Source organism: Nymphalis io, chromosome 8 (genome assembly GCF_905147045.1).
Source record: "Nymphalis io chromosome 8, ilAglIoxx1.1, whole genome shotgun sequence".
NCBI classification, from domain to species: Eukaryota; Metazoa; Arthropoda; class Insecta; order Lepidoptera; family Nymphalidae; genus Nymphalis; species Nymphalis io.
Genome location: NC_065895.1, coordinates 4,392,819 through 4,411,100, shown reverse-complemented (window position 1 = coordinate 4,411,100; position 18,282 = coordinate 4,392,819). Strand labels below are relative to the sequence as shown.

The window sequence follows — 18,282 nt, the reverse complement described above, 5'->3', positions numbered from 1 at the left end:
TATAAATTTAGACAAAATTTTGTATGACTAAAATTATTATATTACAATTTACTTATATACTTAATTTAATAAGTTTCATGATTAATCAAACAAAATTATATTTATTGTAGAAAAATAATTATATAAATTTAACAATCAAAATAATTATAATAAAGTAAATTGGTTTTCAAATTCAATAACATATATATAATTAAAGAGTGTTATGTGAAAGGAAAAGGATAAGGGTAAGAAGGGTTAACATCAGATTTAACATTGAATTAAATTTTCAATCGCATCATAACTTAAATTAAGAAGCCAGTTGGTTACTTATATTTTACATTGAAAATAGTTAAGTGAGTAAATATGTATCTCCTTATTTATTCTATTGTACAGCACTGAACTTAAGTATATGACCCAACACGCCACACTTCAAATATATTTTGAGTGTGACATTCGCCATCATATTAAATTGAGTGTGACCACATTCCCTATAACCAGCAGACGATCAATACGCTTCTAATTTTAAAAATATGGTAGGTCGTTTATAAGACAAATGGGAACAGGAGAACATTTACATAGTCTGCTGAAATCTAACCTTCATTTTGGCTTCGCTGTAGTCGAGTTACTGATTGTTATATTCAATCAGTAGTAATTTTGCTACATATGAATTTAATAAAAAGACATAAGATGTCTAAATAAACATGCCATCAGTGAGTTTTTTTTGATAAATTCCGGGATACGTTTGCATGCATAACTCCACCGTAACATTCAGACCATGAGAAACACTTAAATACAGTACAATTTTATTTTATGACATTTATGATTGATTTTCAAACCTGTGATCGTTACCAAAAAAGCCAGCTAAAGTGACCACTGTACAGAGTAGTCATCAATATGTTCGTTATTTATTTAGAAATATCACATAAAAACCTACGATTAATTGCTTTGTTTAGGTGCAATCTACATATAGGTATTTAGTACATTCATATCAGAAAAGGGAGGTTTCATAATATATATTAAGCTAGTTTTTGCTAGCGGCTTTTCTTGCGTCATACCAAATTTCATCACAATCAGTCCAGTGGTGCAGCAATGAAGGCGTATCTGACAGACAGACAGAGCAATTACTTTCGCATTTATAATATTAGTATAAATTAAAATCTTAAGCACAATATACAAATATAACAGTATATAGACCCTTTTTTATTTCAGCAATTCATAGATCTGAAAAATTAATCGTTTATAAAGTTTAAAGTAACTCTTAGTTTAAAAACTTAATTAGTGAAGTAGACTCTAATTTGTTTCTGTTTTTTTATTTATTTAAATAGTGTTAATTTTTAATTTGTATAGAAAATCATGTTCTTGCATTTTTTGATAAATTACTGAATGATGTGTCCTATAATTTGTTGTAGATATTTAGTTTTAAGTAAATTTAAAGCATGTGTTAGATATAAAATACATTTTATGTACAATTTTATGGAAATCCAAATAAATAAATCTCATGAAAAATAACAGGAAAAACAAATCAAACGATTGCCTTATAATATCGGACTTAAATATATAAAAGACAATTTTATAAAATCTGGTTTACATATTTCTGAGAATAGTTGTATGTCGTAATAAATGTCGTTACAAATAAATTCATGTGTTCGCTTCAGCTGCGAAATTCAAGGATTTCATAAAGAGGACACACGTAATACCGACAAAGCAAATACCATTGCTATTGTTAATCGTACAGCATAATTAGCGTTTTTGATACAAACATACCACGAACACGTACACTGATGCGCATTTCATTGTTTCTTTTTTATTATTTATATTTACGGAAGTGTATCAATAAAGTATGTAATGTAGAAATCTAAATTATTATATTAGATGAAATAATTATTGTAACAATTTATTGTTGTCTTACAGCTAAAAGTATGTATCTATTATATAAAATGTTATTGCGTGACTTATTCCACGCTACTCCAATGCGGGTTGACACATGGGACAGACTTTCATTCGACATGCAGATTTACTTACAATTGTTTTCCTTTACGAGCACGAGATTATTTTTAAACAAAAATTTAAGACGTGAATTCAGTTTGCTAACCTGGCACTGAAGCCGCAATCGTTATTTCATCACCACTAGGCCATCTCGGCTTTACATATTATAGGTATATTATTATTATATTGGCAATCTATAAATTAAATTGTAAATGAAATTTAATTTTCGAGTTGTAACTACTGTTTTGAAAATGTTCAATAGTTCAATTAGTACAAGTGATTAGTATAGTTCAAGTGATTATAATATTATGCAGTTTAAGTATAATAATTTTCATCCCAATCATTTCGCAATCAACGTGTAGCTGAGTACTTTGGTGGTTTATCTTTGAATACTTTTCCTTACGGCTTTTCTCAGCAGTATGATCTAAACGAAATCTTACTGAGTTTTGCTTTTTATCCATTCGTGATCATCTTCAAAATGTATTCGTATGATTTAACTTAACTTCTTATTTATATCTACAATATTTTAAAGTACTTATGATCAGAGGATTTCCTTTATATATATTTTTTCCTTCCTTTATATATATATTTTTACACAGTTGATCTGTTAAGTACTTATCACACTAATATATGTGTATAATATATCTGCTAAAGTTAATATTAGTATAATAAAAGGTTTAAGTTTTTTTTAAATTAATTTTTATATTAACCGAATATTGCGAGTTCAAACCCGTCCAAATAACATTGAATTTTAATGTACCTTATTCATGTTTATAATCATAATAATTTATCTCTTGGCTCAGTGATGAAGAAGACTATGGAGGGAAAACTTTCATGTGTCGGATGAAAATTTGCCACAGGTATCCACCAACCCGCATTGGAACAGCACGGTGGATTTAGCTTCAAATATTCTCCTTAAAAGAAGAGAAGGCCTTCGCTCAGCAGTGGGACATTTACACACTATTATTTACATACTTATATGCTTTTTAATGCTTTCAATACATATTTGTACGTATTATATACCGTACGAACTCCCCGAAAAGCATCAAAAATACTATCGTGGAATAAAATTTATAAAAGTGTAACAAGAATAAAATAAAATAAGTAAATAAATAACTTTCGTTATTTTTCTTTTCTTATATTTTTAGATCATTTTTGTGCGCAACTATGACACAGCATACCTAATACTATAGATACAAAAAATAATGTCGGACTACTATCGATGTTCATGTATAAAATACCTGACTATATTCGAAGATTTAAGCGAATACCTAAATTGTTTATGTTGCTGTTATATAATTTATTTTGCTATTAATATTAACTTTAGTCAACCAACTTGATTGAATACTGCACCAATTGGCTATACTAATATATAATTATGGAGTTGAATTTCTGAAAAGGAACTGTAAAGGCTGTATAGCCTAGGTAATTAGTCAGTGTTAGGTGTACAATTTTTTTTTTTTTGCAAAGGGTAGTCCTTCCTTGTGTTTGAAAAGTAAAAAAGTAAAAAGTAACAGCCTGTAAATGTCCCACTGCTGGGCTAAGGCCTCCTCTCCCTATTTGAGGAGAAGGTTTGGAGCTTATTCCACCACGCTGCTCCAATGCGGGTTGGTGGAATACACATGTGGCAGAATTTCGATGAAATTAGACACATGCAGGTTTCCTCACGATGTTTTCCTTCACCGAAAAGCACGAGATGAATTATAAACAGAAATTAAGCACATGAAAATTCAGAGGTGCTTGCCCGGGTTTGAACCCACGTTCATCGGTTAAGATTCACGCGTTCTTACCACTGGGCAACTTTGAAGCTTAATACCAAATTTCGTTAATATCGGGTTAGTGATTTCGCCGTGAAAGCATAACAGAGTTACTTTCGCATTTATAATATTACTATAGATGGAAAAAATTGGTTGAGGTCCAACGTAGGTCTTAAAGGACCTTAACATAGCGCCGATTCTTTTCGAACTATAGACGGTTTATTTAAAAAAAATGTTTATACATTAATATGGCAAACTAATTGATTTCAATTTAACGAAACAAGAAAATCACAGTCAACTTTTCGCCCTATTTATTTGATTACCACCTTTCGACTTCAGGGAAACTACATATGTCACGGTACATATGTCGTTGAATACATAGAAGTGTCGTTATACGTGACGTCAATTAAAATCTCATAATGCTAAGTTATCATACAGAACGATGTCACCAATATTGATGCGTTTTATTCTTTTTTTATCTTTATATTGTTGTTTATTATTGATTTTTTAAGTTGTAGATACAATTTTTTTGCTTAGTACAATAATTATATAAGTTGTGTAAAAATATATATTTAATACATAAATGATTATAAAGTAATTAAATTACTTAAAAATAAAACAAGGTTCTTATCTAAATATCCGAATAAAGAAAAAAACATCATCTGTTACTAAATTGATTTATTTATAAATGTATCAATTACAATTTATAACATTCTTTACACTTTTATGTAATTTATTTATATAAAAAAACTACTAGCACAAAACAATCTTCTTATAAAATAGTTATTTATAACTTAATCAGACTATGAAAAACATTAAGACATTTTATTATTATGAGCATTATTACTACTGATTGAACTTGATATGCTGGAATGATCCTTTGGTATCTGTTCCCCATGGCTAGCGTGGAGGTAATGACTGCTAGCACTGCTGTAAGGATCTGTAGGTTTTCCCATCACTGGAGTTGGGTTATCGTACCCAAAGTTTGTTTCAGAATTGACTATACGACCGGGAATTATAGACGGCGAACAGCTGAAGAGTAAAGGAATATTACAGCCATCGACGTTTGCGTTTTGAAAAACGCCGTAAGCGGTCCTGACTGGATTCATCATTTGTCCATTTAAACCAGCTATACTCGCTTGATTCATAGCCATGTAAGAAGATGGAACTGATCTAAAAATGTTACCCATTGGTGTTTGGCCGACAAACTCCGAGTCTGAATATTTCATAATTTCTCTATCATCTTTGTAAGCATCTTCAGCACGGTACCAATTCGCCGGATAGTCTGACAATCCATAATCACTGGCGAAATATCTTGCATGCGTGGGGCCTATGTTACTTTGATATGATGCATCAGGAACAAATGATGCTACTTGTGTATTTGATGCAGCAGCACATGGTGACACAGCATAGTAACCGTTATTCAACCGCTTGTCACGCTGAAAATCTGCTTGACCATTATCTATATCTAGGCCCCCAGATACTTTACGATCGTCTTCAGCAACGGGTGCCGATAGGACCAACGTTCCTATGAGCACACAACCAACCGCCCGTAACACAATCTTCATTATCTTAACACTTCGCGAATGAAATACTCAATCGTAATTTGTGTCATATTTATACATGTTATTGCATTTTTTTTTCGGTTAACACAAACATCGACAGCAATAAATGCATGCAATTCAATAATTTATAAGGCGACACTCGGTCGCGATTTTTTGCCAACTCATGCTTTTTCGCACTTTGTTGGAACCCATAACATTTTTGATGAAATTGAGCATTTTATTTTTAAATACGTATCAATAACACTAAACAAAATGTACTTAATACATTAAATTACAACAAAACATATGTTTATAATATGGTTATGTTGGTGTGCCAAAAAATTTATAAAATAATGATTAGTTGGCATTTTTATATTCCAATTTTATATTGAAGCTGAAATGCAGATCACTTACGTATTTCATTTTATTGCATAACAATTAAGATTTGTAACTTACACGTGTATTTGTAGAATTTAGCAGTTTTATGATTTACTCACGTTACGTCCGACAATAACGATTTAAGTTTATAATGTTAAAATATTATTAAAGACAAAAAAATAGATGTATGTTATTAAGAGAATGCCTTCCATGTTGGATTTAATACTTACAAGGACAGTGATGAATCAAAACACAGTTTTTGCTATATTCATCCTTGATATAACCCGCAGAACACCGGCATCCGACTTTGCACTCCCATTTCAGAGGGCAAAGGGCTCCGTTTGATGCTAAAAGTTTTATATTAACACAAGTTGGCGGACACTTCCATCCGCATAGTGTAAATTCTTCATTTTTATTTAAACATGCCGACGTTTTGAATGCTAGTACAACTCTTATCGAAAATACTACGCATAAAATATAAGGAGGCATTGTAAGAACAAAATAATTTTATTTAACCTTATCAAAACAAGAATTTACATTTTTATCACTTTCTGTTTGATAAAGCTATTCATAGAACAGCTTTATTCAAAATTAGAATATACTTAATTAAAATAATTTTTCAAGAACTTTAGAATAATTTTATATAGTATAAATATACATATATGTTATGTCTATCACACTTAAAATTTGAATAGGGCTTAAAATTGATTGACATAAAATGAATGTTATCTGCTCATTTTGAAACCACTATTTTTAACTGATATATTTAAAAATATTATTGACCAGGACATTAGTGCATTGAGGTTCGAAACAGGCCTGAATTTTCAAAACTGGCACCATAAATATAACCCTTTTATTTTCAATCAAATTTTTATAAATAGAAATTATGATGAGTCGTTTTTAATTTATCTTATAAAGTATAAGAAAGAGTAGTTATGTAAGAATCTAATAAAAAAAGTGTGAAAATAATATTATTAACTTTAAAAAAAAACCATCAAAACTATCTATACCAATATTATATATTATAAAGGAGAGCGCAAATTTTGTGCACCTGTTTGAGTATTTCTATTACCATTTAAAAGGTACATTTTTTTCAGGTGGATATAGCCTATATATAATGTATATAGATGTCTACTTAGATAGTGATAGTGTATATATATATAATTAGCTAAAGTCTCGATGATATTCCTCAAATAAGTCGAAATTTTTTTTGCATCCTGAAAGCTTCCACGGCATGTCATGCGTCAATAGTTAAAGTTTAAAGTAGCACGAAATTTATATATGACTGAATTGTTCCTCATCAAGACGCATTGGTTGAAGACGAAAGTCTTCAACCAATGCGTCTTACCTGCCATGACATACGGTGCCGAAACGTGGACACTAACTGCGGGACTAGTCCACAAATTCAAAGTCGCTCAGCGTGCTATGGAGCGAGCTATGCTCGGAGTATCTTTGAAGGATAAGATCAGAAATGAGATTATCCGGAAAAGAACCGAAGTCACCGACATAGCTTGCAAAATTAGCAGGCTGAAGTGGCAGTGGGCTGGTCACGTATGTCGTAGTACCGATGGCCGTTGGAGCAGACGAGTCCTAGAGTGGAGACCGCGAATCGGCAAGCGCAGCGTAGGGCGCCCTCCAGCCAGGTGGACCGACGACCTTAAGAAGGTGGCGGGCACCAACTGGATGCGGAAGGCGGAGGACAGGGAGCTTTGGCGCACCTTGGGAGAGGCCTATGTTCAGCAGTGGACAACGATTGGCTGTTGATTGATTGATTTGATTGTTCCTCATCAAAAGTTCTAAAACAGTTCACTCACTGCATCCATTTTAATTGTTAAAAAGGAGAAAAAAATTACAACTATAGTTAAGGTTAATTATCACAAAGTTAAACAGCTCATACAGGAAAATATTGCCTAACTAACACAACAATTCGATCCAGTAATTTTAAAAACATTACGAAATATTTAAAAAAACGCATGAAAAAAGCATGTTGTACGATGGCTTAACCCTTAGCACTGTACGGGCGAGTAGATCGATTGGCGAATGTTTGTATCTTATTAATTAACAAATAGCACGGGCTAGAAACCTTTTTTTACCCATATACAGTCGGGGCAACGAACTAACTGAAATTATATTATACTTTTATATGTAAAAACCTACCTTTTATGGAAGTATTTTACCAATTTGGGCTACAATAAGAATTGAAAGGTACCTAATATTTAAGTAAAATATTTTATGTCCGTCGTGCTTATCTAATTATAACGTGATCAAATAAAGGTAAGGTAAAATCAGAAAACGTGTCTTAATTGAAATCTTTATTATCAATTATCTTTGATCATGACAATTCGTAAAAATTTTATCTCAATATTTTTATCGACTTCTATATAAAAGACAAAAAAATATCTTTGATCATAATAATATAAGAACTTCTAACGATGTTTAATTCTAAATTTATAGTACTGGTCTTTTCATTTTTGCTTAATCGTGCGCAGTGCCACGTTATTTGGGAAACTACTAATTCATTGCAACCCGTTCATGGATTGTACGTGAAACCGTCGGTTGATGGCACTACTGGAGACCTTTACGTGGCAGCTACAGAAGACAATGGGGTTAAATCTCAATGGTTAACTGATCAGCCTGTAAACTTTCTGCCAGCATCCACTCAGAACCAGCCCAAAGCAGTTCCTGTGTCGTTTACATCAAGTCTTACGAAGACATCGTCACCAATTGAAGAAACTATTACCAGCCAAAGACGAGCTGTTATTACAAGTCCTACGGTAAGGTACGCATACGCGTTACCCGTTCCAGGAGCTGAAGGAAGTTACATCGCTCCGTACCCATATGCTATTCCAGCAAGCCCTGCGGTTGAAGGATCTAATATTCCATACTGCTCTGATAACTCCGCACAGTCTTACCCTCCAGTTCAGTATTTTTATCCTCCAATGATGTCAGCGATCGCTAGTGCTATGAATGCCTTAAAAGAAGGCGATACCGATGGCGGTTCTCAAGCTGTTACACCACAAACCCCTCCGTATTGGCCAAGTACTTACGGCTATCCCTACCAATACATTATGGTTGATCCCAAGACATGGTCACAAGGTCAAAATAGTGCACTGACTTCTACAACGACGAGTACGACAAGCAGCGAAAATTCGTAATTTATTAATTAAAAAATTAGTAATAACTTAACTATTTAAAATAATAATATTAATTATTTATTATAACTTATTGATTTAATAAATAAAAAAGTAAGTACCTGTTTTTTAATATCAAATTAATACAAACAATTAAATATCTAAATAATAAAATAAATTTCACTATTAATTAAATTATGTCTACTTATTACAACAGCCTCGCTAAGTATCGTCGAAAATAAAGCATACTTATTCAAATTCAAATTCAAAGATTATTCAAATTTTAATTGTCTTTATTTTACATATTTTAGCATAATACGTCTGTTAATAAAATTAAATAGCATTAAGCGCATTTATTGATCATAATTAAAACATTAATGCTTGGACAATAAATTAGAATAGAACTGCACAAAAGGCACCGAACGAGGATTGAAACTTTCATACTGAATATCATATTAAAAATAATAATAATCATTTCAATTTGAAATACATTTCGCCATATCATATTATTTTTGTGTAGAAAAGAGGTAATAACAATATAATGTTATTTATTCTTTCGAAATTTACCAAGAAAATCTAATTTAACCATTTTGTTAACAATTTTTCATCTTTACGCTGCTATAACTCCGTATATATGAGACTTACAAAAAAATGTTAAAACAAAAAATGTGTGAAATTTTATTCTCTTCAATGTCTACTGGTGGTAGGGCTCTGTGCAAGTTCACCTGGGTTGGTACCCACTCATAAGATATTCTACCGTAGTAATTGGTATTGTTGTGTTCCGGTTTGAAGGGTGAGTGAGTCAGTGTAATTACAGGCACAAGGGACATAACATCTTCGATCTCAAGGTTGGTGGCGCATTGGCGATGTAAGCGATGGTTAACATTTTTTACAATGCCAATATCTATGGGCGTTGGTGACCACTTACCATCAGGTGGCCCATGTGCTCATCCGTCTACCTATTCTGTATAAAAAAAAAACGTTTTTAGTCGTAGGATCAAACGTTAGGGTCAATATTGAAAAAAAAGGATCTTGGCACCTTTCAACCAAGATAGCGGCGCGAGCGGCAACACCTCAAAATCACACACTAGGATTTTTCATCAGAGTACAAACCTAAACGACATATTTGTATAATGTAAAACTTTATAACGTGGGTTTGTTTCGAAACGAAAATAAAAGATAGAAAGATCTGTGAAGCGACTAATGTCAATGACAAAAAATGTGACACATGACAACCGAAACTGACAGCTTTCTTTATGTTCTGCGCATGCTTTATTGCATTTGCGCTGCAACCATCATATTGAAAATGTTCATATATTTCTATATTTAATAACATAAACTATTGGAAAATAGTTAATAGTACTTGTTATACTACCCATTAGTTAAAAATGGTTGCAAAGAAGAAGAAGAAGGTATGTTTACTAATAACCAACAATTCTAACACGTGTTGATCAACATTATATTTTTTGGTCGTGAAGACAACCTTACGTTAACCTTTACTATATTTTAGTATTCGTCGGGAGAAGGAGCACAGTTTATGACCAGAAAAGCTGCCTTAAAAAAACTCCAGCTTACTCTAAAAGACTTTCGACGCATTTGCATTCTTAAAGGCATTTATCCTCGTGAACCTCGTAACCGCAAAAGAGCCCAAAAAGGAGCTGGCGGTATCAAAACCTTATACCACACTAAAGATATAAAGTTCTTGTTACACGAACCAATAATATGGAAATTGCGAGAATTAAAGGTAAGTAAAATAATAGGTAGATCTTATGTAAAATTATTTGTGATTAATATTAAAATGCTTCTATAATTTTAGGTCTTTCAACAAAAAATTCGCAAAGCTCGTGCTATGCGAGAATATCAAAAGATGAAAAAGTACTTCAGAGACTACCCAGAAATAAATATTGATCATATAGTTAAAGAAAGATACCCAACATTTGTAGATGCTTTGAGAGATCTTGATGACTGTTTGACACTATGCTTCTTGTTTAGTACATTTCCATCCCTCAAGAGAGTGCCTCCGGACCAGTCGCTTCTCTGTCGAAGACTAACTGTAGAGTTTATGCATGCAGTAATAGCTGCAAAGGCCCTTCGTAAAGTATTTGTTTCAGTAAAAGGTTATTACTATCAAGCAGAACTCGAAGGACAAATAATAACATGGATTGTACCACATCACTTCTCATTCCAAGTATGTTCTCCTAACTTTTTTACATTAAAGGCACTCATACAAAATTATTATCATAGTTATATGCCAATAAAATAGCAAACCTTCATTATTGCTTATTAATTTTCAATCTCTATATTTTTCAGCCACAAAGTAAAGATGAAGTTGATTTCAAAATAATGTCAACATTTGTAGAATTTTACATAATGATGCTGGGTTTTGTTAATTTTAAACTATATCATTCTCTAAATCTCGTTTATCCACCGAAACTAACTGCAGCATTTAATGCAGATACAGAAAAAGATCTTGTTGATGAAAGGGCTTATGTGTCAGAAAGAATAGCTGCTATGAACATTTCAGTTGCTCGAATAGCAGGTGCAAATGAAGTAGAGGAACTGCCAGAGATTGATATTTTCAATACAGAAGATACAGATCCACAGAAATTGGAGGAGGCGAAATTGGAAGCTGAAAAAGTAAAAAAATTGAAGACAATGTTCAAAGGCCTTAAATTCTTTATTAATAGAGAAGTTCCAAGAGAGCCTCTGGTATTTATAATTCGTTGTTTTGGTGGTGAGGTGTCTTGGGACCGAAACCATTTTGTTGGAGCCACTTTTGATGAAACAGATGAATCAATCGCTTATCAAATTGTTGATAGACCCACTATGGACAAGCAATATCTCTCCCGGTATTATATTCAACCTCAATGGGTGTTTGACAGTGTCAATACAAGAACTCTGCTTCCAATAAATAAATACTTAATGGGTGCAGTTTTACCGCCACACTTGTCACCATTTGTTGATAAGACAAAGGATCAAGTTTACATACCTCCTGAGGCAAGAGCACTCAATGATCCTAATTTCAAACCCTTGAGTAAGTTTCATGATAATCATTATTAATTATTATAATACATATTCACATAAAACCTTCATATTACATAAATTTCAAGGCTTAAAATTAAAATTAAAATTTTTAGGCTCTTAAAAAATTAATTTCAATAATAAGTAGTCTTATAATAAAAATATGATGATTTTTTTTCTAATGTTTTAAAATAAAAAAATGCTAATAATATATTGGTGCTTAGGTGAAGATGGTCCTTCAGAAGAAGAAATTGAAGAAGACAGCGATGAAGAGAAAGAAGAGAAAGAGGAGAGTGATGAGGAAGATGCTGAAAAAGCACTCACAAAACAATACCAACAAGAAGTTGAACAGGATTCGCAGTCTGAAGACGAAAGTGATGACGATGTTGATCCAGAAAAAAAGAAACTGGCCAAGGAAAAGGTAAATAGAAAGCTTAAGCTTAAAAACAAAAGTACATTATTTATTTTATTTCTTATATAAATTTCAAAATTATCCGCAACTTTCACTAAAACAAGTTTGTTATATAATACATTATACATGTTTGACATTATATAATGAAATTGAATTATCTGTAATACAAATTTTAAGTACATTTGACTTTCCATTTTTCATTTTAGAAAAAAGCTATGGCTGTTACTACTGGTGTCACTTTCAAAGAAAATCCTTATCAAAAAGAAATAGAAGATAAACAAGCATTCAGGTTAAGGGAAAAACTGGTAAGGAAGAAACACAGGAACCTGTATAAGAGCATGAAGGCAGGCCAAGAGAAAAGAAAGAAGGACATCTGGCTTCTGAGGAAAAAGAGGCGTCTTCATGACGAAAAAGTTAAAGAAGAAAAAAAAGTTGAAAAACGTAAACAGAAAATGCAAATGTTAGAAGCTGCTTCCACGTAATTTAAAAAATAAATAAACTTTACTGTAAATCATATTTTATTTGCATTTCTTACTTAATATTTTTTGGAATTTTGTTTTGCAACATACATTATAATTATGATATATCAATAAATGATTGCAAGGATCTCGTTGAAAATTGTAAAAATAACTTAATATATCCCCTAAATATTAAGGAGTTTAACTTAGAAATTAATTCTAATTTATGAAACAAGTCAACATAAATATAACAACGATAAACATTAAATTTATCAAAAGGCAGCAACATTTCAAATTTATAACAAATGTGATTGATTTTACAATATCCTAATCAGATTCGGCGTCACTATCTTCTTCATCGCTCTCCTCAAGCTCTGGCATTGGAAAACGTAGAATTGCAGCTATTCCTGTTAATTGATCCAGTTCTGAAAAAAAACATTTATAATTATACAAACAATTTCATACAATAAATAAAATAATTATCTTAATATGACATCACTTAACAAATCTTTGTATTTACCGTACTCTTTATTTCTGTCTGAAGTAGCTAGGCAGACAGTGAAATGGGTCATTTGATGGTGATGACCACTTAGGTCATCACTGCGCATAGACATTGGCACTGTTAGAAATATTAACCATTAATACATTGCCAATGCGCCACCAACCTTAGGAACTAACATGTTATGTCCGTTTTGCCTGTTACCCTGGCTGACTCACCCCTTAAGTTGTTTAAGTATTGCTGTTTAGCGGTAAAATATGTGATGAATGAGTACCTAACTAAACTCCTACTACTACTGGCTTATATAAAGCCCGACCACGATATAAAGCGTGTTTAAATTCTAATATTTCAATAACACCCTAAAAATGTCATTGCAATCCCGTCTTAGTAGGTATCTCGCACTCTCCAATTGTTTCACTGCCAAACAATAATAATTTGTATTGCTATGTTTCGGTACTTTGATGAGTCTTCAAAGTAAGCTGCGTAAATACAGTAACAGCCTGTGAATGTCCCACTGCTGGGCTAAGGCCTCCTCTCCCTTTTGAGGAGAAGGTTTGGAGCTTATTCCATCACGCTGCTCCAATGCATATATAATTGCTGCGTAAATAACAAAGGACATACCTAACATCTTAGTTCCTATGTTTGATTGTATATAGAATGATTCACATATTTTTACACTGCCAACATAACGGTGACAATGGCGTTGGTGACCACTTACCATCAGTTGGTCAATTTACCTCTTAACTATATACATACATATATAAAAAAAACTGTGAAACAATGCGAGAAATAAATTAATCTGTTTCAAGTTAAATATGAATTCAAGAATTGTGCATAATTTAACATAGACGATGCTACTACTTTTAACGGACAGGCAATAAATTTGGATTTTCTGTTTACCTATTTTGGATCAATAGTAAACAAAAAGTAAATTGTCACAAGTCTAGCAATTCTTTAGGGGTCAAACTATCTAATGATTACAGCGTGAATAGTGATCATGATTTTGTCAGTGAAACATAAACAATGGTCATGCATTGGTCATGGAGGCGACATCGCCGTACAAGGAGTGAGTTACCAGTGATTCGAAATTTATGTTCTACCGAGAAAAACCACTATAACCATTTACCATTACAACTATAAACAATTAAATCTATAAATATAATAGATTATATTAAAATGATATAAAAAATATATATATTAAATCTGAATGTTCTGCATAAAAATCAGTAAATCCTAACTGCACGCTTTTTAAAATATATATATTATTCTGATATACTATATGCTATTAATATATTTTAATGTGAAAGGTGAAACATCTATTGACGTGCCTCGTCGGTAAGTAATGCCGTCGTGCCCCCACTCTGCCGCCTGCGTACGCTTATATACTAAATCCTTCGTAGCTATATAGTAGCTACTAAGAAAAATATTTTTATTATTACCCCAAAGTAATTTACTATACGACATATACTATACATATATCTACTGGTGGTAGAGCTTTGTGCAAGCTCTTCTGGGTAGGTACCACCCACTCATCAGATGAAACAAAACAGCTGTACTTGGTATTGTTGTGTTCCGGTTTGAAGGGTGAGTAAGCCAGTGCAATTACGGGCACAAGGGTCATAACATCTTAGTTCCCAAGGTTGGTGGCGCATTGGTGATGTAAGCGATTGTTAACATTTCTTACAATGCCAATGTCTATGAACGTTGATGACCACTTACCATTAGGTGGCCCATTGCTCATCCCCCTTCCTATTCTATGAAAAAAAATACGACAAATATTGTAATCGAACAATATATTAGCATATTAAATATTTCATTCTTCAAACGGCAAGGATCTCAGTTTTTGATTGGTATCATTTTTTCCATTCTAAAGTGATTTCAAAAAATAATTAGAAGCAGTATTGGTTACAAGACTACTATTGTTAATTTAAATTTAATATTCATGCTTTAAAAAATTCAGGTAAAAACATTTGTTTTATCGGTATTTAAAAATGAATTATTTAGTATGGTAGGTGTATATATTTTGAATTTTGAAAAACCTATTTGGATTGATTTATTAATCGTCTTGTGAGGTGTTGGACACAGGGTTTAATTGACTCGCTAGATCCATTTGCACTTCAACCATTCAATATATATACATCATACATCATATATATTGTTCTAAAAATGTCGTATGAAATATATACAAACAGTCCTCACAGGTTTTAGTGAAAAAAGGGATTGTGCACTTCCACATGTTGTTTCATAACATAACATTGTCAAGCAGTTATTTTTACTTACGTTCACCAGACACATGCATGCTTGAAAATATTCTTACATCACTACCATTCTCTCTAGACGAGTCCACTATAGACACATATTCCTTTCGTTTCTGAATATCTTGACACCTGAGGAATAAAAAAAATTATTTCAGTATTATATGGTTTAATACTCATATATACATAGTCATGAAATCATAAATAGTTATGAAATTGATAATATTTTAAATATGGAGTTATAAACAGCAGCTCCTAAGCAATGAATGCTCTGTCCTAGCCTAGATAAAGTTTGCATACTAAAATGCACAATATAATATAGACTACTAGCCTAGAAAACTTTTTGTCAAAATACTAACTAAATTAAATTAATAATAAAAAGGTTGTCTCAACTGTATATCAGATGGAATTATTAAAAAATAAAATTAAATATTTTGAAACTGCAGGCAGAGCTAGTTGATAATAAGTTGATAACATTGTTGAAAATTGTTTTATACACTACATATAAAGAAAAACTGTCATTACCTGAATAATTTATCTGAAATCATGAGTGTTTCAATAGCCATTGCTTCATTGGCCCTTTCAATGTGTTTTTTCCCATAGAAAGCTTTGGCTGGTTCCAATTGTAACATAGTATAGAAACTTTCCAACAATTTGACTTCACTCGCAGCTTTTGTATCAGATATCTTATTCAAAACAGATGGTTCTTGAAGTACCTCTTTAAAACAAAGACTTTAAATGTTTTTTTTTTTTAATTTTTTTATAGAATAGTATGGCAGACAAGCATATGGGCCACCTGATGGTAAGTGGTCACAAATGCCCATAGACATTGGCGTTGTAAGAAATATTAACCATCGCTTACATTGCCAATGCACCACCAACCTTGGGAACTAAGATATTATGTGTCTTGTGCCTGTAATTACACTGGCTCACTCACCCTTCAAACCAGAACACAACAATAACAAGTACTGCTGTTTTGCTGATGGCACATGTTTGAGACATTTGCCACCAAGCCATTTCAAATAAAAATATAATGTTATTAATGTTATTGTATGTTTTATAAATAATTATAATTATGACCACTAATCCAAAAAACTGCTTAGTGTATTTTAGTTTTTTCAGACTTCTATATTTAATAAAGATAACTTACCTTTTTATATTTGTGTGATAAGAGAAATGTAATAAATTTATTTTATGTCAGACATTGGTAGACTTTATCTATGAAATTACATAAACTTCAACTTATATGCACTAAATACAGTCTAAAATATGTAATTAAAAAAATAATACCTTTTAAAGAATGTTTAAACCCAGAGGATGCTTTGACAAGCAAAAATTTGGATTTATTTTCAAGGAGCAACTTATTATCAGTTTTGATAGCCTGTTGAATCATGTAATCAAAAAACTGATCTTTTACAAATCCAGGAGATGCTACAATCACACATTTTACTATACTGAAATCGATATGCCTCAAAATTCCTTGCATAACTGCTTCATAAAATTTGTTTAAGCCCTGAAATTAAATATTGATGTTAAATAAAACCAATAATTACTTAACTATTATAAATTATATATCACAGTTCAATAAAATTTACATATAGAAATAGCTCTGTACCTATTTTAGTTTAATTAATGCTCGGTAACTATATTCATGGATCTATTTATTTGCTTACAGATAGTAGAATTGTCTACGAGGCATAATTCAAAAGCTACCATTAGGTTGCTACTTTTTACACAAGATTCAGAATAGATAGTAGTGTTATGTATGAAGATGACAGGCACTAGTTACAATAAAACAAATTAAGTGTCAATTAGCCAATTCTACTATCTGTGAGAAAAATTAAAAGCATTTTATGAGTTATGTAAACTAGTTTAAAAATATTTATTTACTTTATTAATTAATTATTACAATTTTATTATAATAATTAAATAATTTATTCTAAATCAGCTTGTACCTTTTCATGTTGCTGGACAAATCCCTTACGTTTCCTTGGTATAGTTACATCTATCTTGGATCTGACTAATGTCATGGAGGGTGTAATGAGACACACATGTGCCAAGCCTTCCTGCATCACCACTGCTGCGACATCTGCACTTGCAGCAGGATCGCAGGCCATCTCCACCCGCTCTAAAGCTACAGAATCCCATAGTGGTTTGCGCAAGGTAAACTTTCTATTTAACTCTAAATCCAATGTGTGATATGCTCCCATCTGAAAAATGATTGTATCACTTGAAAAAAAACATATAGTTTAGTGTTTTTTTTTTTATTTTTAGAAAAGCATATACATATCCGTCCATTAAAAACTAAAGGATAAAATACTTTAACATAAAAGATGCTATTTAGGAAAGAATACCTTCACATATTGGTTTTCAACAATGTTACGGCCTTTGAGGCGCAGCACACAAGCTTGAGTATCAAAATCGATAGTCTCAACGCTTATAGTGAGGGTCGTCCGAACTCTGTTACTTGTAGAAGATCCAGTGGAAGACTCGGTTTGTACTTTTCGAACAGTTGAGGCAGTAACTGCATCTCCTTCAGCAATGAGGTTGTAGGCATGCCATATATCCTCAGATTCCTCTGGTATGAGAGCAATACTCCTGATTAAAAAAAAATATAAAAATTGAAAGAGTGGTTTATTGTATTGTAACATATTTTATGTGTTCGCAAAGCTACTAACCCACTGCCATCTTTTTCTATGTTTTTAAAAACGAGTTTCATTTTTTAAAAGCTTTAAAAACTACACAATCTTATTAAACATTTTGTTGGGTTATAATATATGGTAAATTTACAATCTTTCCATAAAATTTTATTTCTTGGACTGACAACTGACATACGTTTATTTTATTTGACACATGACAATT

The 18,282-nt window shown here is 31.9% G+C and overlaps 4 protein-coding genes across 5 annotated transcripts; 2 read left to right on the top strand and 2 right to left on the bottom strand.

Annotated features, from left to right (window-relative positions):
* Positions 1-4,394: 4,394 nt before the first annotated feature.
* Positions 4,395-5,331, bottom strand: LOC126769874 (uncharacterized). The gene has a single exon (XM_050488823.1). The coding sequence runs from the start codon at positions 5,288-5,290 to the stop codon at positions 4,538-4,540; it is 753 nt and encodes a 250-aa protein (XP_050344780.1). The 5' UTR covers positions 5,291-5,331; the 3' UTR covers positions 4,395-4,537.
* A 2,738-nt stretch (positions 5,332-8,069) lies between these two features.
* LOC126769875 (uncharacterized) lies at positions 8,070-8,820 on the top strand. Its single transcript, XM_050488825.1, has one exon. The coding sequence runs from the start codon at positions 8,077-8,079 to the stop codon at positions 8,797-8,799; it is 723 nt and encodes a 240-aa protein (XP_050344782.1). The 5' UTR covers positions 8,070-8,076; the 3' UTR covers positions 8,800-8,820.
* A 1,182-nt stretch (positions 8,821-10,002) lies between these two features.
* Positions 10,003-12,719, top strand: LOC126769869 (pescadillo homolog). Its single transcript, XM_050488812.1, has 6 exons — positions 10,003-10,187; positions 10,286-10,519; positions 10,592-10,963; positions 11,086-11,809; positions 12,021-12,217; positions 12,415-12,719. The coding sequence occupies exons 1-6, from the start codon at positions 10,164-10,166 to the stop codon at positions 12,688-12,690; spliced, it is 1,827 nt and encodes a 608-aa protein (XP_050344769.1). The 5' UTR covers positions 10,003-10,163; the 3' UTR covers positions 12,691-12,719.
* Positions 12,709-18,243, bottom strand: LOC126769870 (protein pelota). Of its 2 annotated transcripts, none has more exons than XM_050488813.1 (7): positions 18,099-18,243; positions 17,775-18,018; positions 17,376-17,630; positions 16,711-16,933; positions 15,946-16,138; positions 15,446-15,552; positions 12,709-13,091 (listed from the first exon to the last, which is right to left on the bottom strand). In XM_050488813.1, the coding sequence occupies exons 1-7, from the start codon at positions 18,137-18,139 to the stop codon at positions 12,994-12,996; spliced, it is 1,161 nt and encodes a 386-aa protein (XP_050344770.1). In that variant the 5' UTR covers positions 18,140-18,243; the 3' UTR covers positions 12,709-12,993. The 2 variants fall into 2 exon arrangements, with proteins under 2 accessions (XP_050344770.1, XP_050344771.1); XM_050488814.1 differs by having other exon boundaries at positions 15,483-15,552.
* Positions 18,244-18,282: the final 39 nt, after the last annotated feature.